The sequence below is a fragment of the Trifolium pratense genome, linkage group LG3 (genome assembly GCF_020283565.1).
Source record: "Trifolium pratense cultivar HEN17-A07 linkage group LG3, ARS_RC_1.1, whole genome shotgun sequence".
Classification (NCBI taxonomy): Eukaryota; Viridiplantae; Streptophyta; class Magnoliopsida; order Fabales; family Fabaceae; genus Trifolium; species Trifolium pratense.
The window spans coordinates 30,731,387-30,754,675 of record NC_060061.1 but is presented as its reverse complement, the minus strand read 5'-3'; the positions used below and the strand labels follow the sequence as shown (position 1 = coordinate 30,754,675).

General features: G+C 33.3%; 2 protein-coding genes across 7 annotated transcripts; one reads left to right on the top strand and one right to left on the bottom strand.

Moving 5' to 3' along the window:
- Positions 1-243: 243 nt before the first annotated feature.
- On the bottom strand, positions 244-6,443 carry LOC123913925 (surfeit locus protein 1-like). 2 transcript variants are annotated; one of them, XM_045964847.1, is made up of 7 exons: positions 5,737-6,443; positions 5,197-5,587; positions 4,976-5,061; positions 2,413-2,651; positions 1,583-1,757; positions 1,014-1,297; positions 244-663 (listed from the first exon to the last, which is right to left on the bottom strand). In XM_045964847.1, the coding sequence occupies exons 2-7, from the start codon at positions 5,372-5,374 to the stop codon at positions 594-596; spliced, it is 1,032 nt and encodes a 343-aa protein (XP_045820803.1). In that variant the 5' UTR covers positions 5,375-5,587; positions 5,737-6,443; the 3' UTR covers positions 244-593. The 2 variants fall into 2 exon arrangements, with proteins under 2 accessions (XP_045820803.1, XP_045820804.1); XM_045964848.1 differs by having other exon boundaries at positions 5,707-5,811.
- Positions 5,777-18,487, top strand: LOC123913924 (pentatricopeptide repeat-containing protein At3g22470, mitochondrial-like). Of its 5 annotated transcripts, none has more exons than XM_045964843.1 (6): positions 5,777-5,899; positions 8,016-8,193; positions 8,309-9,710; positions 9,807-9,870; positions 10,086-10,310; positions 10,975-11,202. In XM_045964843.1, the coding sequence occupies exons 2-5, from the start codon at positions 8,107-8,109 to the stop codon at positions 10,108-10,110; spliced, it is 1,578 nt and encodes a 525-aa protein (XP_045820799.1). In that variant the 5' UTR covers positions 5,777-5,899; positions 8,016-8,106; the 3' UTR covers positions 10,111-10,310; positions 10,975-11,202. The 5 variants fall into 5 exon arrangements, with proteins under 5 accessions (XP_045820799.1, XP_045820798.1, XP_045820801.1 ...); XM_045964845.1 differs by lacking the exon at positions 5,777-5,899 and adding an exon at positions 6,710-7,907; XM_045964842.1 differs by having other exon boundaries at positions 8,016-9,870.
- Positions 18,488-23,289: the final 4,802 nt, after the last annotated feature.

Below are 23,289 nucleotides of genomic sequence, written 5' to 3'. Positions count from 1 at the left end.
TTTAATGTTGCATGGTAGAGAAGATCCATTGCCATTAACTGATGGATCAAATCCAATCTTTATTAATTCTTTTTCTTTTTTGGATGGTCTTTCATTTTCTGTACTTATAACTTCTGCCCAATTTGATTGGTAATTTTTAATTTACTATATTTAAGAATGGTGATTTTATTAATACTATTATTATCATTACTATTAATTTTGTTAAGTATATCTTGAACTAAGAGAAGTAGGAAATAAAAGAAGAAAAAAAAAACTTAATGCCCTTATTTCTGCAATCTAACACCTCTAATCCAACATCAATTTTACAAAGTAGTAGTAGTAGTAGCTTTTTCTAATAAATTTTTTATCAAAATATGATATCATTCCCCTTGCATCAAAATTTTTAAAAATTATTTTCTTCAATAAAATATCACCTCATTTCCATTCCACAAGTGTTTTTGAGGTGGTGGGTAACTTGCTGAGAAGACTTCACTTGTAAATCACAAGTTGCTTGAAAATTATCCTTGGCATCGATATTGGAAGATTGAGAAGACAAATACTCCATAGAAGGTGTTATGTGTCCGTAAAATTCAACTATAACAGTAACAAATTTGCTATCTCCTCGTATTTTTCTGTCTTAGCCTCTTGAATGCCATAAATGTAACTGCTGCAGAAAGAGAATACCTGTCCCAAATACAAATCAAACTTTTTGTTAGAAAGAACTTATCATTTCAATCGCATTGACAATCATTTCTCTTGATGTTAAGCTTCCTATCCACGACTAAATTTGCGGTTATAAGTGGTCGACACCAAGACAGCTACTCCAAAAATACATAACCTATGAAACACGGACACTCCTCAAATTTGGCGTGTCACGCTGACACTTAGGGACTAAACTTGTCCTTTTTAAAATGGTGAGAACTAAAAATGAATAAAACTTATATAGGGACTAAACTTGAATTGAAAATAAATAGTAATTTGACCGGAAAAAAAAGCACAATATTCAACTTGCAAGGAGAAAAGCAGTTGCACACCATGTCAATATGTAGTTTAAGTGGTCCTGCGGCATCACTGAACTTCGAATCAAGGTATTGACATCCTTAGGAACAGGGTAAGGATTACTTGGATTGACATTCTCATTAACATCTTCAACATAGATGGTATTTTCTGGAAGGCCGCAATGTCTGGCAATGCTAGGAACATCAATATAGAACCACTGAGAAGACTCGTGATCATTTGCAGGAACAAATATGCTTAGTTTCTCACTTCCACGAACTACCCCGATCACTTCGTTAGGTGTTATAGATGGGACCTGATCCTGTAAATGAGCAATGTTTAAAATAAGCAATGTTTTAAAACTGAACCGGACAGTTCAACCAGTTGAGCTGTGAAACAGCATTGTCTGATGTTCGGTTATTTGAGCAGTTCAACTGCAGTTTCATCCCAGTTCAAGCAGTTTAAAGCAGTTGAACCATGATTCAAAGGCCTTGCCAGTTCTATGTCCGATTTGGTTTTTAAAACATTGAAAATAAGTTTGAAGCAACAATTTTCCGTAATAAACAAGGAATGATATTATGGGAAAACAACAAGAGGTAGTGACAACCTCACTGCTAACAGGCTCTTTTTTAGACCAAAATCTCCACCAAGATCTAGTTCCATCGGCTTGTGAAGGTGAAGGAAGTGGATCTGCAAAGGGTTCATCATGTGAAGCCTCTAGAAACTTTTCTTTCCAACTGCGGGGAACCCATCCTCGGTTAACTAGAATTGGAGAACTCACGCTGCAAGAAGCAACACACAATATAAAAACTTAACAAACTTGGAAAAAAAAACAATACAACCAACTCAAAAATATGGCAGTGACAAAACAAAGCAATTGATTGCTGATTATCAAGAAAAATTAGTTTATAATATGATACAGATATGTTGTGTTAGACTTAGAAGAGTTAGGATTTTGAGCTTATAATTTTGATGAGAATATATCCAAAGCCTTTTAAATTCAAGATTCGAGTAAAAATTAAACATGCATATTTAGCCAGAAGAAGTGAATAATTCTTAACCAGAAGGAAAAACTTAAAAGTTCATTAGGACAAAATGAAGATTGGTATGATGCAGTTTCAAAACAATAAAGATCGGAAAGTTGGTATATATAAGGTTTTCAAACTCAAGAGTATACGTGAACTCATGGAAACTACTCTCCATATATTGAGTCTAGGTAATGTTTGAAACATCCGTGCAAACACAATTTAGACCACAAAACAGTCAACACGGTATGTAGACCAGATTAGAGATCTCCGTAAACTCGACTCGCAAATTCATAACTCATAAGAGTTTAGTGTTTAAAACATTCATCCTAGGTAAAGTGTAAAATATTAAAATTTCTAATAACTTGATGCATGACATTCATATCCAGAGCTCTTAATAATTTTGATTTACCTATCAGGATAATCATGAATTGGCATAAGAGGTGTTATAACATAGTAACCATTTTCGGTAACACCTGAAATGCTTCTTGAACGTGGTCCCACATAGATTGAATTTTTATCATCAAAAACTCCCTTGCAGACAACCTTTCTAAATTCCAGAGAATCTAGCTCCTCACTTGATGGATAAGCATTACTGAATTTCAATGGTTCCATTTGCAACCTCTTTCCTCGATACTCCAACATTTTAATCTGTAACATTGTAAGATATAAAAGCTATAAGAACTTATGTAAAATGTTTGAGAGAACATATGATAGTAGTTTATCACATATCCATAACCTGTTTGTTTTCATCTTATTCCCCTGGATAGATTATGAAAACATCATACAACTCAGTTTAAACATGTTCACTCTTTGATTATAGAAATAGTTTATACATAAACATTTATTATATGTTAAACACTTATCCAATAAGCACTATCTTTAAGCCACCCACATATCAAGGAAATGGAAATGGAGAAGGCAAATAATCCACAATATGAACCCTATGATTAGAAATCCCTTTGATGAGTTAAGACTTAAAGATGAACGACACAAAGAGATGCAACAGAGTAAATTAAAAAATGAAAAGCAAAATGCTGAAATAATGCAATGTCTTAATGCATCAAACTTATGAAAGTTATCTAGATCACTAACAACAACGAAAGATGCCATGTAATCTTGACAGTCACAAATAAAGAAAACACATATTCAATTACAGTAACAAGAAAATTCTCCCAAATTGGCACATATGTCAAAGGATTAATCACCACACTCCACCACAGCACATTTTTTAAAATCATAACCCACCAAGCATGTCGACCGGATCATTTATTTGATCCTGCCACAAACAAAAAGCACAATTTTTCTTCTGATTCACACAAAGCACAAAGCCATATATTTACATGTTTCCCACTAGATCCAAATTATCTGGAGTAAAAAATATTGTCATTACTACGGCTAGTGTCTCACCAATTCAAAGCTATCGAATGAAGATCGTAGGGTTAAATTCTAACTTTGCCAATTTGGATTCAAAACAAAAACTCAATGTGAGATGTCTGATATTTGTCAAAGAATTCAAATCTACTAAGTAGCAATGTTGTCAATCACAGATTGCAGAAAACAAAGGTTTGTTTAAATTACACTACGCTGCAGCATTATAGTGGTCACTTTAACAGCAATTTGACAACACTTAGCACCAAACAGTGTATCATAATAGCGGTTTGTCTAAATTACGCGATGCTATAGCGCTATAGGATCACTATAGCCTCTATTTTACACCACTGGTAATTGGCTGCACCATAGTCACAGAATTCGCTGCAACAGTGGAGAACCGCGAAGCAATTCGTAAGTACCAAATTCGGGTACTTTTGCGTATTGGTACGCAGAAATTCGCATGGAATTCACCAAAACTGGCGTACCAGAGCAAGGAATTTGCACACTGCAAATCTTCCACCGAACCAGCAGCATTAAAACGTTAAAAAACTAATGACCGACACTAGATGAGGACACATCAATATTTGCGTGTCCACAAATCCAATCAGGCCTTTCTTGGTTAAGCTTGCTTCGGTCATGCATGGTTTTATAGGTAACTTCCTTCTCTAGCTCTCACAAAATTTCTGATGTGGGACTATTAGTTTGAAGGCTTAACAACAAAACTCATGCTATTAGCTTTGCTTGCATGTCAAATCTTATGTGAGTTATTTATATATAAGTGTTGACTGTTGACCTTAGTTTCTTATTTTATAATAATTATAATAGTGATTTTCTTTAAGAATAATTGGTAAATAGTTACTTAAATTAGTATTATGTCTCAAAAAAAATTAAATTAGTATTAGTAATTCATTTGAAAACAACACACATAAATATATTTTCTTTTAATATTTGAAGTTGATTTTGTATGAAAGATATTGTATTTTTTTTCTAGTATGTGATTTATTATTTTTAAGTAGATTAGATAGAAAATTATCAATAGCGTACCGGAAAAAATATTACAAAGTACCACGAACCCAACAACGTACCGACTCTGTATACCCCTCGCGTACCAAATTCTTTGAGGGTTACGAACCGCGTACCCGAATTCGTACCACGTACCAAAGCGAATTGCGAACCCTGTGACTATGGGCTGCACGAAATTTGAATCCAATTTTCGCCACATAATAACTCACACAGATATAAATCAAGTATCAACATAACTCCCTACGTCTAATTTCATACATTCTGACAGTGTAAACAACGGTTATGAGAAAGTATAAATATTCCTAATAATTATGTTAGAACTTTGTAACAAAAGAAAAGAGAAATGAAAATTGCAAACAAGTTTGTTCATGCGGTTCAGCATAGTGTGCCTACATCTGCAACGGCAGAGATGTTGTAGTTCCGTATTATTACTTGAATGAATTAAGCTTTACAGTATTACAAGTATATAATAATACTATGGTCTAAATTACAAGAATACCTATATCACAGCCTCTTCTGTGTCTTTGAGCCTCAACAAATTATAATGAATAATGAATTGAATGGAAAAACACACTCACCTTTTCTTCTCTTCTGACAATTTGCCAACTCCCAAGACCAAATGCGATTGCTCCAGGTAGATACAGCCACCATTTTGAAGCTTTTCCTTTCATACACCCAAAAAAAAAAAAATCAATAAACATTATAAAAATATGAACTTTTAATTAGAGGAAACATGATTACAAAAAAGAAGAACGACCCAGATGAGGAATTCACCGAAATAATATGAATGAGTGCATACCATTGGAATCAGAGGAAGAAGAAAGTGTTGGGTCGGAATTAGAGACGGAGGAAACGGGTGCAGTGGAGCTGAATGGTCTGACTGCGAGGAAATGATCAGAGCTAGTGCTGCCGCGGGCGGAGGTGGCGACACGGCGGAGTTCTGCAAGGGTTCGGGCGGTGGAAGTCGACGATGGCATCGGGAGAATGGTTGTGACTTGTGAGAGAAAACAATGAAAGATGAAGAATCGCAGAGAAAGGGTTTATGGGGTTCAAACCTGCTGTGTGTGAGAGCACCTATAGCTTCTGTGGACCTTACCTTCACCGTAGGAAAATAAATAAATAAATTACATTTAATTCTTTGTTCCACTTCTTCTTCTTTGTTTGGTTTGTCTTCTTTGTTGAATAATAATCTGCAATGGATTTTGGTCAGTGAGAGTGGAAAAATGAATTTAATTAGGGTTCAAATTTCATTTTCTTGACGAAAAAGAATAATAAATAATAATAATAATATATAAAGACCACATGTCACTTTGTGGAGCGTTAGATTGATTAGACGGACCACAAGATCTGAAAGAAAATTCGCTTCTCTTCTTCCCCAGGTTGGCGGCAGTCCTCTTCTGTCCCTGCACCGCCGCGGCGCCGCCCAGTTACCCACTCCCTCTCACATTCCCATATCCACTGCCGCCCACCACACCACCGGCGACATCTGAACGAAATTCAAGGTGAGTTTGCTAATTGCTCAGTTTTGTTTCTTCTTTTCTATTTCTGATTTCATCTTGGGAAATGCTACTTATCCCGAAAACTTGAATCACGAATTATTCCCGAATGAAGTGGCAATCGTTGGTGGCACCGATTTGCATCATCTAACCGTTAATTTAATAAACTTTGTTTCTCTCTTCTGTCTCATCTCATCCCCAACAACAACTGCCCCTTCTCTTTGCTCTTCTGAATTTCTCTCTCAAATTCTTGGCTGGTCGTTTCCCCCTCAAACTCTTGAAACAAAGATTTTTCTATTACCTCTCAAGGCCAGCTTGCTCAATTGGATTTTGTTTTTTCTTTGTTTGGAACTTGGAAGTACCATCAAGATGGGGTTTTTAAAAGTAAAGATTTTGATAACAAATTGGGTTTAGAAAGTCTTTGTTTTGGGATTAATAGATTGAAGCTTCTAAATTAGTTCTTACTTTGTTCTTTGTTTGCTGGGCAACAAATTAAGCTCAAAATGGGTATGGTTGATAGTGTTCTTTGAGTCTAGTTTTTCACTCTGTTACTATCCAAACGGTGGGTCTCTATGTTCATAGCACCTATGCTGCAACACATAACTAATATTTTTTATTAATTTTTTGAGATGTTAAAAAAATAAAGCCACGCTCTAAGTAAAAGAAGAAGCTATGTCCACGTTCTAAAAAATATAAAAGAGACAATATCAAGCGGTTCGTGAAAATTCGGGAAAACATTTTCGCTCTAAATAGCATTACTGTTTCATCTTTAACATGTTTTCGAGTTTTATTCTTCTGTGTTAAAACGAAAAAGATAAATTGGGTTGTGATTATTTTATTTTTTCTTTAGTATTATTTAGTTGGTATAAGTATTGTCAGAAACTAATTCCATCTGTGGTATAATATGGGAGTTTCATTTTTTTTTTATTGGCTAGAATTTCACTTTTTTAAGGTGAATAAGTGGGAGTTACCAAGGTTCAAACCCCGGTAACTGCATATTACATGAAATGTCCCTGTCAACTGAGCTATACTCACATGGACATTATACTATATTATATGGTAATTAATATATTGATACATGAAAGTTCTTGGCAGTTATGTTCGGTGTTTGGGTTATCAAGAAAGTGTGTTTTTAGTTTGTAATTTTGTCTTTAGAAAGATGTATGAACATTTCAGCCGAGTATCCGTCCACTGCCGAAGAAGCTAACTCTTACTATGATTGATGATTTATGGATGAATCTGTCTATATGTATTGTGAATTTGTCAATACAGCTATAGAAGCTTTATGATTTAACTCATATAACTAAACATATAACCCATTTTTTACTTTAGTTGAGACTTGTGGTTTGGACAACTTCACCTTTTCATTTTGTAGGAGTTAAGGAGTTTTCCATAAGGTCCATTTATTTGCAATAAGGGCATAAATATGATCTAAAATGGAAGTAGAATTTTATTGGGGGAGAGATGTGTTAGCAATTGCACTATACATGTACATTGACTTTCATGTTAGAAAATAACATTTTTGGAACAATATTAGTTAGAGAAGGGGTTACTAGAGATTTGAAGAAGTAGAATTTAAACTTTGTTTATTTCAATTCATCTGCTAATAAAGTCTTGTATATGGTTGAAATGGAGATGCAGAGTTTTGTTAGTTGCAATTATTAGGACACATGAATTGGACTTTGTTGGATTTTCTGCTGAATTTTGCAGGTTAATTCTGACTGGGGGCACCTTGCTGCTCTGTCCTGGCCGCGAGGCTGAAATTCAGAGCGCCTGGTAGAATTTTAATTCTGACTGGGGGCACATTGCTGCCCTGTTCTGGTCTCCAGGCTGAAATGCGAAATTCTGGATTTGTTTTTCCCTATTAGGGTTATTTTAAAGGAAGTAACACATGCTTAGGTTAATGATCAGTCCTGAATTTTAATATCATGGCCTAATAAATTTGCTCATAATTCCCCTTTTTCCCTTCAAATGTAAATTAAGGATAGCTAACCAGGACCTAGATGGTTAAGTGGTATGTTTTTATTGCCTAAATTAATTGTTGGATCAAATGTTTAGTATGCCTAAACTTGTTTATTTCCTCTTATTGATTGATGTTCCATTTCACTTGTTTTATGTGCAGATTGCTTATCTGATTGTTTCAATACAATGAAATACGAGAATTAGTCTGAAAAAAGAAGAGTATGTGAGAGTGTTTCGGGAAGAAGTGTTGAATGGAGTTATCCAAGAAAGACAATCTTCTTCAACTCAGGGGAGAAGTTTGTGATGTTGTGTACTGCTACAACAACAACAAGGTTAAGGTATGCCTTCCACAAATTTCTGAGGCTCTTTTCTCATTGCCCGAAACAAAACGCGAAAATATTTAATGGCATTGATGATGCTGTTACCTTATTCAATCGCTTGATTAATATGCAGCCGCTTCCATCTGTTGTTCAATTTAACATGATTTTAGGGTCAGTAGTAAAGATGAAGCATTGTCCCACAGCTATCTCTCTTTTGAAACAAATGGTGTTGAAAGGAGTTACTCCTTCTATATTCACTTTGAGTATTTGGATCAATTGTTACTGTCATTTGGGCGAGATGGGTTTTGCCTTTTCCATACTAGGTTTAGTTCTCAAAAGGGGTTATCAACCTAATAAAGTTACGTTGACGACAGTCATGAAAGGGCTTTGTATCAATGGCGAGGTTAAGAAAGCAATGGATTTTCATGATAATGTGGCAGCACAAGGAATTTTGTTGGATGAATTTAGTTATGGGACCTTGATCAATGGTTTGTGTAAAATAGGACATACAAGAGATGCCTTTCAGTTGCTGCAAAAGATGCAAGGACAAGCGGTGAAACCTAACATTGTAATCTACAACATGATCATTGACAGTTTATGTAAAGACGGACTTGTAACCGAGGCTAGAGATATATATTCGAAAATGGTTGTCCTGGGAATAGATCCTGATATTTTAACTTACACTTCTCTAATTCGTGGTTTTTGTAGCACAGATCAATGGGAAGAAGTTAATCAATTGATGTGTGAAATGGTTAATAAAAACATAAATCCAAATGTTTATACCTTCAATATATTAATTGATGCATTTTGTAAAAAAGGGAAGATGATAGAAGCTCAAGGTATGTTTGATTTGATGATTGACAAAGGTCAGCAACCAGACATTGTTACGTTCAACACTTTAATGAGTGGACATTGCTTGCACGGTAATGTAGTCGAGGCAAGAAAAATATTTGATGCAGTTATTGAATGGGGTATTTTGCCTGATGTTTGGAATTATAACATCTTGATTATTGGGTATTGCAAGTGTAAAATGATCGATGAAGCTGTGAGTCTCTTCAATGAAATGCTTTACAAGAATATGGTTCCTAATATTTTTACTTACAGTTCTCTTATTGATGGTTTGTGCAAATCTGGAAGATTCTCTGATGCATGGGAACATTTTCTTACAATCTATGATAACGGTCCGCCACCGAATGTTATCACATATAATATTCTGATAGATGCTCTTTGCAAAAACCAACATATTGACACGGGAATTGGATTATTTGAACTAATGCTTAAAAGGGGATTGACTCCTAATGTTTTGACTTATAACATCTTGATTAATGGGTATTGCAAGAATAAGAGGATTGATGAAGCCATGGCCCTCTTGAGTAAAATGCACAGCAAAAATTTGGCTCCTGATACTATAACTTATAATTCTCTTATTGATGGCTTGTGTAAATGTGGCAGAATCTCTGATGCACGGGAGCTTTTCAAAGTGATGCGTGTTGGTGGACCGCCGGTTGATGTTGTTACTTACAATATCTTGTTAGGTGCTTTCTGGAAAATACAACATGCTGCCTAGGCAATTGCATTATTCAACCTAATTTTAGAAAGGGGATTGACTTCTTAAGTTGTTTGTCATACAGTCTTGATTAGTGAATTTTGCAAAAGGACGATGAACAAAGTCATGAATCTCTTCAAAGGCACGTGGTATGATTCTTGATACTATAAACTCATAGTTTTCTAATTAATGGCTCAGGCTTATGCAAATCTAGGAGAATCCAAATGCATGATACTATATACATTGTTAGATGCTTTTTGTAAAAGCCAGCATCTAGGCTAGATGGCTGCTTTAATTCAAAACAACAATGAAAAGATATATGTTTTGTTTCGTTCCTATTTTTTTTAATTGATGGTTTATACAGGGGTCTAAGATTGATGGTTGCATAAGAGATTGTTCAGCATCTTTTGATTGTCTGAAAGACATCACATATAACACAATAACCAATGGACTTTCCTAAGATTTGTTCCGTTAAGAAGCAGCAGCTTTCTGTCTACGAATTAAAGGTGATAGTAATATCTAATTAGAGGAATTGCATCAAGAAATGGTTGCTGGAGGTCTGTACACCCAAATTTATACTTTATGATGGGTATGTCTAAATGCTTTGGCAATGCAAGGTTTTTTTTAAGTTATTTTAGCATTGGGTTGTTGCCATTGGTTGATTTATTGTCTTTATATTATAGTTAATAGTTATACATTTACTTTGGCAAATAAGTTTATGATGTTCCACCTATCAATTGTTTCTAGGATCTCTTTTGTAGCTTAGATATTTTTTTTATGCTAGTTCATTTATGTCCCTCATATAATACAATGACAATGGCATTCATGTTCTATGTGCTGCTATTTCTAATAATATATTATAGGACAAAACTTAGGTGTAGGTGTGTTGTTCTCCAAATCAATAATTTTCTCAAAGTTTGTTATAACTGCAAAATGTGTATTTTAAGTGAAGAACAATACGTCAATACCAAAAGTACCGAAGAAAATGCACTTAAATTGTCCTATATTATATCTGTATCCTTTTTACGAATAGACAATATTTATGCTATTGCCAATTCTACAGTTTTAACAGATATGTTGATTTGATTATTCAATATATGTGTACTGTTAGAATACTCAATGCAGGATCGAAAGAAAGGTAGTTCTACATAAAAATTAATATAATGATGTAGATACAATTTCTAGTTGATTTTTCTGAGGTTAAGAACTAAATTTCATTGAAAGATGTTAACATGATTCAAATGATGTTGCAGGTTTATAAAATCCTACAGTGCTCTGCTCTCTTTCTCCTGAGATTTGTATTATAAGCAGATTAATTTCAGAAACAGCAGCCTGTGTAGTATACTTTTAGATAGCTAGGCAGATACTTTCCTTAGAAATAATTTGTTTAGTGTGCTTGATAAATATTTGGTGTGTCCCTGTACTTTGGAGCAGCTTCTGATGATATAGGTTATAGAAGACACATTGAGGACAAAATTTTGTGTGTATGTGTAGTTCATGGTATTCTCCAGAATATTGGAATGGAGGGTAATGCCATGTTTTTTAGAGCACCTCTCCTTCCCTATATTTCCATTTATTAAATTAAGTCTAATATTTTTTTTCTTGATCCAGAATGTTATAGGTGTATTTAACCTGGACTTTTGTTGATTCCCTGTCTAAGAAAATAAATAAAAAATTATTGATTGATAAAATCATTTTTATACTATTATTACTTTTATATTGATTAATAAAATTACTTCAAATGAACCAATGGCAACAACCCGATGCTAAGAGAAATTTATTTTAAGACAGATAAAGTTTACGTGAGTTTACCTCAGTTGGTAGGAACATTGCATTATACTTTTGTCTTTTTTTAAGAGAACATCTCTTAGGAGAGTTTCAACGTTGATTTTAAATATTTAGCAATAGTTCCATAATTTTTACTTTTATTGGAATATATAGCTATCAAAACGAACTAATACGTGTGGATTGGCTTGTCAAATTCGAATAGAGTTTCTTCTTGCTCCCCATTACACTTGCGTGCCCCTTGACATTCCCAATTTATTCACTCGTTACTTGGGATGTGAGAGCTTGTAAATAACAAAAATTGGAGAAAGAAGTTCACATTTTAGAATGCAAATTGTAATTACCGTTGCTGATGCTAATTTCCTATTTTCTGTCAAATGGGAACATAATATGTCCATGTGGCCACTTGTATGCATAAAAAATAAAAAACAATCAAAAGATTTTAATGTGACGAATGTCTTTTTTAAATTTTTATAATGACTCTACGAAAAAATACGATTCAATTTTTATACGTTGACTTAGTCAAAATTGAGGTTTTGCAAAAGGGCCAAAGTTAGGGGCCAAAACTGCTATTTTTAAAATTAGAGACCAAATCGCAATTTTATGAATGTTAGGGGGCTAAAAATGTATTTTAGCCTTTTTTTTTTGTTTTTTTTTTTAAAATTTTTATAATGACTCAATTTAATTTGACTTGACATTATAAATACGATTTGACGTAGAACATACGCACACTATCATGATTCTTGATTTGTGATTTGGTTTCTTTGTTATCGCTAATAACTATTTTTCTCATCTCTTCATCGTTTTCGATCTTCCTATTTCATTCTAATTCATCATCGATTCAACCCTAGTAACAAAAATTCATTGTCGCTAACTATACCAAAAATTCATTATCGCATTGCCGCGAATCTTTCGTTCGAGCAAATTTCTTCTCTGTTTACGAAACTGATTCTTTCTCCGCGAATCTTGATTACTGGAACCCTAAAAAATTTATTTGAACGGTTCCTCAATTTTAGGGTTTTATGTTTCTGCAGCTCTTGCAAGGTTCAATTTGAAAGAGATATATGTAGAAATGGAAACGAATTTTAGGGTTTCATGTTTCCGCGGTCCTCTCAAGTTTAGCAATGTCGCTCGTATCAAGGTAATTGTCATCACTCTTTCAATTTTCGATTCTGTATTATCTTTTTAAATTTTTCTAATTGATTTGAGGTTGTTTTTTGTTTGCAACATTAACATGCTGTTAATCTTGTTTATCCAAGAAGATGCTAAATTTGTACTGAAAACCACTTTATTGTTGTTAATCTTGTTTCGGGTCTTCATTATTCAAGCCTAAGATGGCTGGCTAATTTGTACTGAAAGAAACTGTATTGTTGCTAAAAGAATTCTTAATACAATTCTTGGGATATTCTGTTTAGATGACCCCATGAGATGAATTTTTTACCAAACATGTGGCTTACAATATGAATTCTTTATTCATATATAATTAGATGCTATACATGGTGCCTTTGATGCCAAATTGATGTGGTCTGAATGAAATTTCAATGTCAATGCTTATTCATAACTTCAAACTTCAAATGTAACCGGAGATAACTCTTGGTGCCATTGATGTGAAATATTATATATGTCCCTAAATTGAATATATGTCTCTCGATGTCCCTAATTGATGCCTAAATGAATGCAATTCGATGTCTATGAATTGATGTCCCAATGTCCCTAAATTTATGGTCTGAATGAATGCAATTCGATGTCCCTAAATTGATGGGCTGTGTGCCATGTTGCCTTTGATGCGAAATTGAGTATATGTCCCTTGATGTCCCTAAATTGATGGTCTGAATGGAATTTCAATGTGAATGCTTAATTGCTTATTCATAACTTCAAATGTAAGTGGAGATGACCTTTGGTGCCATTGATGCAAAATAGAATATATGTCCCTAAATTGGATACATGTTGCTTGATGTCCCTAAATTGAATATATGTCTCTCGATGTCCCTAATTGATGCCTAAATGAATGCAATTCGATGTCCCTAAAGTGATGTCCCGATGTCCCTAAATTTATGGTCTGAATGAATGCAATTCGATGTCCCTAAATTGATGGTTGTGTGCCATTTTGCCTTTGATGCGAAATTGAGTATATGTCCCTTGATGTCCCTAAATTGATGGTCTGAATGGAATTTCAACGTGAATGCTTAATTGCTTATTCATAACTTCAAATGTAAGTGGAGATGACCCTTGGTGCCATTGATGCAAAATAGAATATATGTCCCTAAATTGGATACATGTTGCTCCATGTCCCTAAATTGAATATATGTCTCTCGATCTCCCTAATTGATGCCTAAATGAATGCAATTCGATGTCCCTGAATTGATGTCCCGATGTCCCTAAATTTATGGTCTGAATGAATGCAATTCGATGTCCCTAAATTGATGGTTGTGTGCCATGGTGCCTTTGATGCCAAATTGAGTATATGTCCCTTGATGTCCCTAAATTGATGGTCTGAATGGAATTTCAATGTGAATGTTTAATTGCTTATTCATAACTTCAAATGTAAGTGAAGATGACCCTTGGGTGCCTTTGATGCGAAATAGAATATATGTCCCTCGATGTCCCTAAATTGATGGTCTGAATTGGGGTAATTTTCTTTATGCATTGATGATTATCCAGGAGTGTGCTAAATCATTGAATCTTGACTTTTCATGCCTAAGAAGGCTAATTTGGGTCCCAAGAAATTGTGTATTTTCTAAAAGAATTCTAAGACAAGTTATGGGATGTTGTGTTTCGATGACCCTGTCGAGATGAATTTCTATGCCAAAAATGTGGATTACAATATGAATTCTTTTGTTGTGTAGCTAGTACTACACTTTGGAATATACAGGCTTCGATTTTGATGCACTTAAAGCAGCAGCAACATGCTCTGCTTCCACTACAAAGGTTCATAATTCTGCTTTGTTTTGTTGTCTATCATGGAGTGTATGGGAACAACATATGGAAACAAGTTCTAAACTCTAAGCTTTAGTCAAAAACTATGCTCGTCAGTTACTTAAAGGTTGGAATTTAGCGCAGAGACCGCATACTGTTTCAGGTGTGATGCGTGCAGAAACTGTGACTGCTTCAGGTGATGCGGGCAGAACCTGCGATTGCTTGAGGTCTGATATGGGCTTCTGCTTTGCAGAATGCTATCGTGGCTGGGCCTGGTATAGAACCTAATTTGTAGCTGAAAGCACCAGGATTATGTTGTTCAAAAGGCATAATATCAGGTGCCATTTATGCACAAGGTACATCTTATAATACAATGAAGTGATAAATGTTATTGTACCAACTCTTCAAAGAATTTGAAAGAGATGTTATTATGTCTATCACGTAATATTTGAGTCTTGTTTAGTGTTCAAATGTAGTAGAAATCAGTTGTTATTTGCTTGCCGGAGGTCGTTACATATAAAAAACTAGTAGGAAATATTGCTCATGCTCATACTATTGTCAATAATACCACTAGATGTGTTCCTATTTAGTCGACAGAAACTATTAGATGGCTCTTCGCCTTTAATAGTTGCTGACTTATTTTCTGAATATGCATAAAATATTTATATTCAGAGCTTGCCTAACCTATGTGAGTTCCGAGGTAGTAAACATAACTGTTTGATTAAGATAAGGCTTAACTATCCCATATTAGACTGGTTTGCATAGGGTAAGTTGACCTAAAGTGTGATGAAGGTATAGAGTAGAAAAAGACTCGAGAAGAAGGGCAATTTTAGTGGATGACTTGCAGAAGGATAGAAGTATTAAAAGGTGCATTCTTATGTAAACTCTTACAGAAGAATAGTTTAGTTTATCATTAAACAACATAGTAAAAGGAACAAAATTCTTATTTGATTGTGGTAAGAACTTGTTTGGAAGACATGGGTTCAAAATTGAGAGAGGCTTGAGATAGTAAGTAGAGGCTAAACATCAACAATATGTATGTGTTTCTCTTTATTGCTCATTATTTTTCTCATCTTTTCATCGTTTTCGGTCTTTCTAATTCCAAATTCAATTTCATTCTAATTGATAATCAGTTCAATTCTATTAAGAAACCAACAATGTTACATTGTTGCGAATATTTTGTTTGAGCCAATTTTTTATTTGTTTGCAAAACTGATTCATTCTTTGTGAATCTTTATTAACCCTACAATTTTTATATGAACGGTTCAGCAATTTTAGGGCTTCATTTTTCTGTTGCCCTTGTTTGGTTCATTTTGAAAGAGATATGTAGAAATGGAAAAGAATTATAAGCTTCTTGATTGGACCTTCAATTATTCTGCAATCGTCTCAAGTTTAGCAATGCCGCTCGAATCAATGTAATTTTTATCACTCTCTCAATTTTCGATTCATTATTATCTTTTTGAATTTTTCTCATTGATTTGACAAAAATGTTGTTTTGAGGTTGTTAATCTTTTTTATCCAAGAAGATGCTAAATCCGCGAGTCTTGATTATTCAAATCCTAAAAAGGCTAATTAGGACTAAAAGAAATTGTATTGTTGCCAAAAGAATTATTAATAAAAGTCTTGAGATATTGTGTTTGGAATATGAATCCTTTATTCATATGGAATCAGGATGGTATTAATGGAAATTTTGATGCTCTAAATGCAATTTGAAATATGAATGTTTATTCGAAATGCAAGTTGAGACTTGATAACGATTTTCTTATTATAGTAAATTGGGAAGATGGTTGTGTGCATTGGTGTCTTTGATGCGAAATTGAGTTAATGTCCCTAAATTGATGGTCTAAGTGGAATTCCAAGGTGAATACTTATTCATAACATCAAATGTAAGTGGAGATAACCCTTGACACCATTGATGCGAAATACTCCCTTGGAGTAGTATATATGTCCGTCGATCTCCCTAAATTGAATATAAATTGAATATTGTTCCTCAATGTCCCTAAATTGAATTTATGTCCCTCGATATCCCTAAATTGAATATCTGTCCATCAATATCCCTAACTTGTATATATATATATATATATATATATATATATATATATATATATATATATATATATATATATATATATATATATATATATATATATATATATATATATATATATATATATATATATGTATATATATATATATATATCCCTTGATGTCCCTAAATTGATGATCTGAATGAATGCAATTTGATGTAAGTGGAGATGACCCTTGACGCGATGACTACATGATTTTTCATAATGGTAAATTGAATATATGTCCCTTGTGGAATAATAGTTTTGTGCATGTGTGACCTTAGATGCGAAAATTAAATATATGTCCCTTGTTGACCCTAAATTGTTGTCCTAAATGCAATTTCATTATTAATGTAGAAATAGAAAATAATTTTAAACTTCTTGATTGAACCTTCAATGACTCTGCAAATCCTTTCAGATTTAACAATGTCGCTTGTATGAATTTGATTTCTTGTGATTTTTATCACATCTACATCTTTGTTTTCAATTTTTCATCCTTTATCATTTGTAATTTTTTCCTAATTGATTTGACTCAATTTTGTCTTTCGTTGAGTAACACAGTCTCCAAAATATTGTTTGACACAAATGTTGTTTAGGGGTAATTTTTTGTATGCATTGATTATCTAGGAGGGTGCTAAATCAGTGAATCTTGATTTTCATGCCTAAGAAGGCTAATTTGGGCTAAGAAATTGTTTATTTGCCAAAAGAATTCCAAGACAAGTCTTGGGGTGCTGTGTTTGGATGACCCTAATGAGATGATTTTTTATGCCAAAAATGTGGATCACAATATGAGTTCTTTGGTTGTGCAAGTAGTACTACACTTTGGAATAGACACAAAACTTCAGTTTTGATGTACTTTCAGCAGCTGCATGCATTGCTTCCACTACAAAATAGTATACTCTTTGAACTGTTAGGACTTATTATATGTTCATAATTCTGCTCTGTTTTGTTGTATATTATGGAGTTTATGGTAACAAGTAACAACATATGGAAACAAGCACTAGACTCGAGCTTTACAGTCGAAAACTGTGCTTGTCAATTACTTGAAGGATGGAATTTAGCGCTGAGACCATGTTCTGTTTCAGGTTTAATGCTTGCAGATTCTGCAGAACATGTGACTGCGTCAGATCTAATGCGGGGAGAACCCACGACTGCTTCAGGTCTAATTCAGGATGTGGCTTTGCGGAATGCTACTGCGGATGGGCCTGGTGCAGAACCTAATTTGTAGAAGAAAGCACCGGATTATATTGTTCAAAAGGCATAATATCAGAAGCCCCTTCTGCATAAGGTACATCTTATATTACAATGAAGCGATAAATGTTAACTCTTCAAAGAATTTTGACTCCTAATGTTTTGACTTATAACATCTTGATTAATGGGTATTGCAAGAATAAGAGGATTGATGAAGCCATGGTCCTCTTGAGTGAAATGCACGGCAAAAATTTGGCTCCCGATACTCTAACTTATAATTCTCTTATTGATGGCTTGTGTAAATGTGTCAGAATCTCTGATATGCATGGGAGCTTTTCAAAGTGATGCATGTTGGTGGACCGCCGGTTGATGGTGTTACTTACAATATCTTGTTAGGTGCTTTCTGGAAAATACAACATGCAGCTTAGGCAATTGCATTATTCAACCTAATTTTAGAAAGGGGATTGACTTCAAAAATACATTTAAGAAATATATGTGTACTGTTAGGTTGATTTGTATCTACATCATTATATTAATGTATTATAACCTCATAAAAATCAACCAGAAATTTCTGCATTGGGTTGTTGCCATTGGTTGATTTATTGTCTTTCGAAAATACAACATGCAGATATGTTGATTTGATTATTCAATATACGTGTACTGTTAGAAATAGAATACTCAGTGCAGTATCGAAAGAAAGGTAGTTCTACATAAAAATTAATATAATGATGTAGATACAATTTCTGGTTGATTTTTATGAGGTTAAGAACTAAATTTCATTGAAAGATGTTAACATGATTCAAATGATGCTGCAGGTTTATAAAATCCTACACTGCTTTCTTTCTCCTGAGATTTGTATTATAAGCAGATTAATTTCAGAAACAGCAGCCTGTGTAGTATACTTTTAGATAGCTAGGCAGATACTTTCCTTAGAAATAATTTGTTTAGTGTGCTTGATAAATATTTGGCGTGTCCCTGTACTTTGGAGCAGCTTCTGATGATACAGGTTATAGAAGACACATTGAGGACAAAATTTTGGTATTCTCTAGAATATTGGAATGGAGTGTAATGCCTGCATATTTTTTAGAGCAACTCTCCTTCGCTATATTTCCATTTATTAAATTAAATTAAGTCTAATAATTTTTTTATACTTTATATTGATTAATAAAATTACTTTCATCTTAAACAACAAATAAAATAAGACGGAAAAAGTCCTCATGAGCATAGCTCAGTTGGTAGGAACATTGTATTATATATGCAGAGGGCGGGGTTCGAATCCTGGATACTCCACTTATCCAATCTTATATGCGGAATTTTTAGTCACTAGGCTACTTGACAAAAAAAAAAACAGAGAAGTAACTTTATAATAATTTGATAAGACACTTTGTATTGTGTTTGATACTTTTCTTCTTTTTAAGAACGATTATTAATTTGTGTAAAAAAAAGAAAAAGAATAATTATTAATTAAACTATAAAGTTGGCGCAATGAAACTTGAAAAGATTTAATTTAACTACAAAATGGAACAATTATAAGCTTCTAATATGTTACTTGGATTCCAAGCAATACAAAAATTTAGGAAAAATGCCTCCATGTGTCCTTTTAAGTTTTTTTTTTTTTTTGTCAGATAGTCTGGTGGCTAGAAATTTCACTAAATACAGACAAGTGGAGTTTTGAGGTTTGAACCCCAGCTCATGTGTTTATAACGCTATATCCTACCAATTGAGTTAAGCTCACGGGGATATATGCCCTTTAAATTTTACGTTTGTTACATATAGGTCTTTAAATTTTTAAGTGATAAATAAAGTGAATTCTTTAAATTTTACGTTTTGCCAAAATTTTGGCAAAATTTTAATTGCAAACTAACCTGGACATTGATTGTCTTCAATGGTCAAAATCTGTTTCTAAATAGCATTTCACTATTTCTAATTATTGTTTCACTATTCATTGATTTTTCGCGTAAATGAAGCATATGATTAACACCAATCAATGCATAAAAGGTTAGTACTTGCATTTATTTATATATATGTTATATGAATATGATACCTTTGCCTTTTTTTCTTCTTTTTTATACCTTTGCATTTTCTAAGAGAACATCAATTAGGAAAGTTTCAACGTTGAATTTTAAATATTAAGTAATAGTTCCTTAATTTTTACTTTTATTGGAGTACATAGCAATCAAAATGGACTAGTCCGTATAGATCAGGGGTGTCTCCGAGTTTTAGGAGACTCTGTGCAAAATATAAAAATGACTCCTTAATAAAAAAAATATAATTTAAAAAAAAATTGTTGATTTAAATTGCATATAATATAAAAAAAAAAATCAATCTTATAAACATATAAATTATCAATATTAAATCAATTGCATTAAATTAAATGGAACAAGAAATACAAAATAATTATCTTTGTATATAACGTCAAAAAGGAACATCGTAATCTAAGATCAAATTGTATGCAAAGATTAAAATGGACTAGAACTATATTTACGATTATAGATAACTAATCTATTGAAACATATGATATTTTATGAACATTAACAATATATAACTATTATTTTAGGGCCTAAAAATTAATCTATTAATATGTACATTTGATATTTTATAGGTATAAATAATATATAAGTAATATTATAGGACCTCAAAATTTTGAGTTGAGGCCCTCAAAATTTTGAGGCCCGATGTCATCGCACACCTCGCACATGTGTGCGAGACGCCTCTGGTATAGATCGGCTTGATAAATCCGAATAAATAGAGAGTTTCTTATGAAACAATTTTGAATGAAACACAATTCTCAAATTAAAGTATGAAATTTTTATACACCTCCAAGATTATTTTTTTGTTTAAAAAAAAAATTAAAAAATATATTTTGAATGAAACAAAGAGGTTTTAATTTATAGAATTATAAGATGTGTGCGTTAGACTGACCTACATACCAAATCAAGGAAATGAAATAAATAAGCATAAAATGATCATCATAATGCAACCGCTATCTCCTTAGTTATTGCACTCATCAATTTATTTTATTTTATCATTCATTGTAATTACATGTGTTGATCCTAATTTTCTATTTTTTTATCAAATTTATCAGCTCTTGCAGTTCAGGAGTGTCTCCGGGTTTTAGGAGACTCTGTGCAAAATATAATAGTGACTCTTTAATATAAAAAATTTAATTTTTTTAAAAAAAACTGTCGATTTAAATTGTGTATAATATAAAAAAATCATTTTTATTCTTGTAAACATATAGATTATCAATATTAAACCAATTGCATTAAATCAAATGAATAAGAAATACAAAATAATTATCTTTGTATATAACGTCAAAAAGGAACCTCCTAATCTAAGGTTAAATTTTATGCAAAGATTAAAATAGACTAAAACTATATTTAAGAGTATAGATAACTAATCTATTGATACTCATATGATATTATATGAACATTAACAATATATAACTATTAGTTCAGGGCCTAAAAATTAATCTATTAATATACATATGATATTTTATATGTATAAATAATATATAAGTAATATTATAGGACCTCAAAATTTTGAGTTGAGGCCCTCAAAATTTTGAGGTCCGATGCCGTCGCACACCTCACACATGTGTGCAAGCCGCCACTGTCGTAGTCTTGATACATGCTTATTGTAAGTATAAATGTCCTGGTCATATCAAATAAAGTAACAATTCAATATAGTTATCTTTACGGTGTGTGTGATTGGTTGATAATGTCACAACCGCTCTAATGGCAAATTAAATATAGTATTAGATAGTTGCCACATTTTTATAAGGTTCACTAGTTAAAGTGTAAACTGCATTCACACTCTAAATAGTTAACTGTGTTTCAATTCATACCCTATTTTGCGAGTGACAATTTTATTTGACTTAAGTCCAACGTCTGCGCCCCCATGAATAAAAGTATTATGAAAAAAGAGTTCACATCCTAGGATACATACTCAGTTCGCATCCTAGAAGGCCTTTGATGACAATAATATATATGATGTCTTTAGATAATTTTTAGATTAGGTTTTAGTTATTTTATTAAGTTTTCAAGACAAAAAACATGGAAAATACCTAAAGAACGAAGTTACTTGATCAAGAAGAAATATTTCAAGAAATTACACAAAAAAGAGAGCAAAAAATGAAGAAAAAGCCCGGTTATATCATGCCATGATGGGATGGTTATATATTTGAAGAAAATCTGCAAAATTTATGGAAAAAATCTTTCCCACCGTGCCACGATGAACCTCTGTGAGACATCGTGCCACGATGATGCGTGAAGCCCAAGTCCAGAAAGTCTATAAATAGAGTCTTTCACCACCACAATTATTCATTCAGAAAAATTCCAAAATTCACTCACAACTGAAGAAGCAACTCAAGAAGGGGCACTTCAAGAAGGAATGAAAGCAAGGCTCTCTAAGAAGGCAACTTTCAATCATTGGGAGTAGTTTTCCTCACGTTTTAACGAGGTTATTTCGTATGTGTAATTTTGTAACCCTTTTGTTATAATTATGCTTATGAGTAACTAATTTCCTTAGTATAGGTCAAGTATACAAACTTTCCTAGGAATATTTGATTCATATAATTGGTATTGGTTTGAAAAAGATTATATTATTGATATTAGTTATTATCTCTAATTGTATCTCATGTATTGCTTTTACATTCATAGATAGTGGCCATATTTGTGAATTGTCCTTAGGAATTAGGTGTCGTCATAACAAAGCCCTAAGTTTAGAACTGGAATACATAGTCTGGCCGGCATGAAAAAGGTAACTCAAGCACCCGAGAGGCCGAGACTAGATGACAATAGGATTAACGGTCACAAAATTAATGCTTGCATGATTTTCAACTAGTGTTAGTGGTTGGTGTCTTTTTTGTTTTGATAAGTCGAAGAACATCTAGGCATTAGGGGATAAAGCAGGCTTTACCCCCATCTTTTGCCTATATCTCCTTATTATATTAAAATATATATATACATACACAAAAACTAGGGGGACATAGACCTTAACCCAGTGAGTCCGAGGACATTGAAACCAAACAAACCAACTTCTAAATGATCATGGAAGACAAAATAGAAGTCTTAAAATAATTCAGGACGATTAATGAACCAACCGTCAACACGGAAAAGGTCCAAGTACCCACTACTCCCTACACCAAGCAGCAAGCAATGATGGCTTTTTCAAGATAACCGTCCGAAATCAATGAATGATACGGATGTTAATATAAACACAATAGCTCTTTAGCCACCTCTGACGAAACAAGTCTGTTTGAAAACAACCCAGAACCAATCGAAAGCCAGATCGAGGGATGGTCGATCAACGGGACTGAGTACCATGACCGCAAAATCACCAAAATAGCGAACCCGTAAGCACGAGAACGACTACTACCGTCAATACGAAGTGTCTACGCACCTAGATCTTTCGAACATTAGTAGGTCGCATTAGATCCTGATGAATCCGGATCATAGGAAGCATCCAATAAAATAGCACACACAGAGAAACTAAAGCAAGGAACAACACCACTGCTCTACGCAGCAATGTGATTAAACAAGCCACCAAGAATCCAAGATATATAATATTTCCTAGCCTTTATCCAGTGACAACAAACTGTCATAAAAT

Excerpts from the sequence above, each read along its gene's own strand:
- LOC123913924 (XM_045964841.1), top strand. The coding sequence starts at position 8,159 with ATGTTGTGTACTGCTACAACAACAACAAGGTTAAGGTATGCCTTCCAC. Across the intron at positions 9,711-9,806 it reads TACTTACAATATCTTGTTAG|TCTTGATTAGTGAATTTTGC; the intron begins GTGCTTTCTGGA and ends TTTGTCATACAG. Across the intron at positions 9,871-10,085 it reads AATCTCTTCAAAGGCACGTG|GGGTCTAAGATTGATGGTTG; the intron begins GTATGATTCTTG and ends TGGTTTATACAG.
- LOC123913925 (XM_045964847.1), bottom strand. The coding sequence starts at position 5,374 with ATGCCATCGTCGACTTCCACCGCCCGAACCCTTGCAGAACTCCGCCGT. Across the intron at positions 5,062-5,196 it reads TTCTTCCTCTGATTCCAATG|GAAAAGCTTCAAAATGGTGG; the intron begins GTATGCACTCAT and ends GGTGTATGAAAG. Across the intron at positions 664-1,013 it reads TTAAACTACATATTGACATG|GTATTCTCTTTCTGCAGCAG; the intron begins GTGTGCAACTGC and ends TATTTGGGACAG.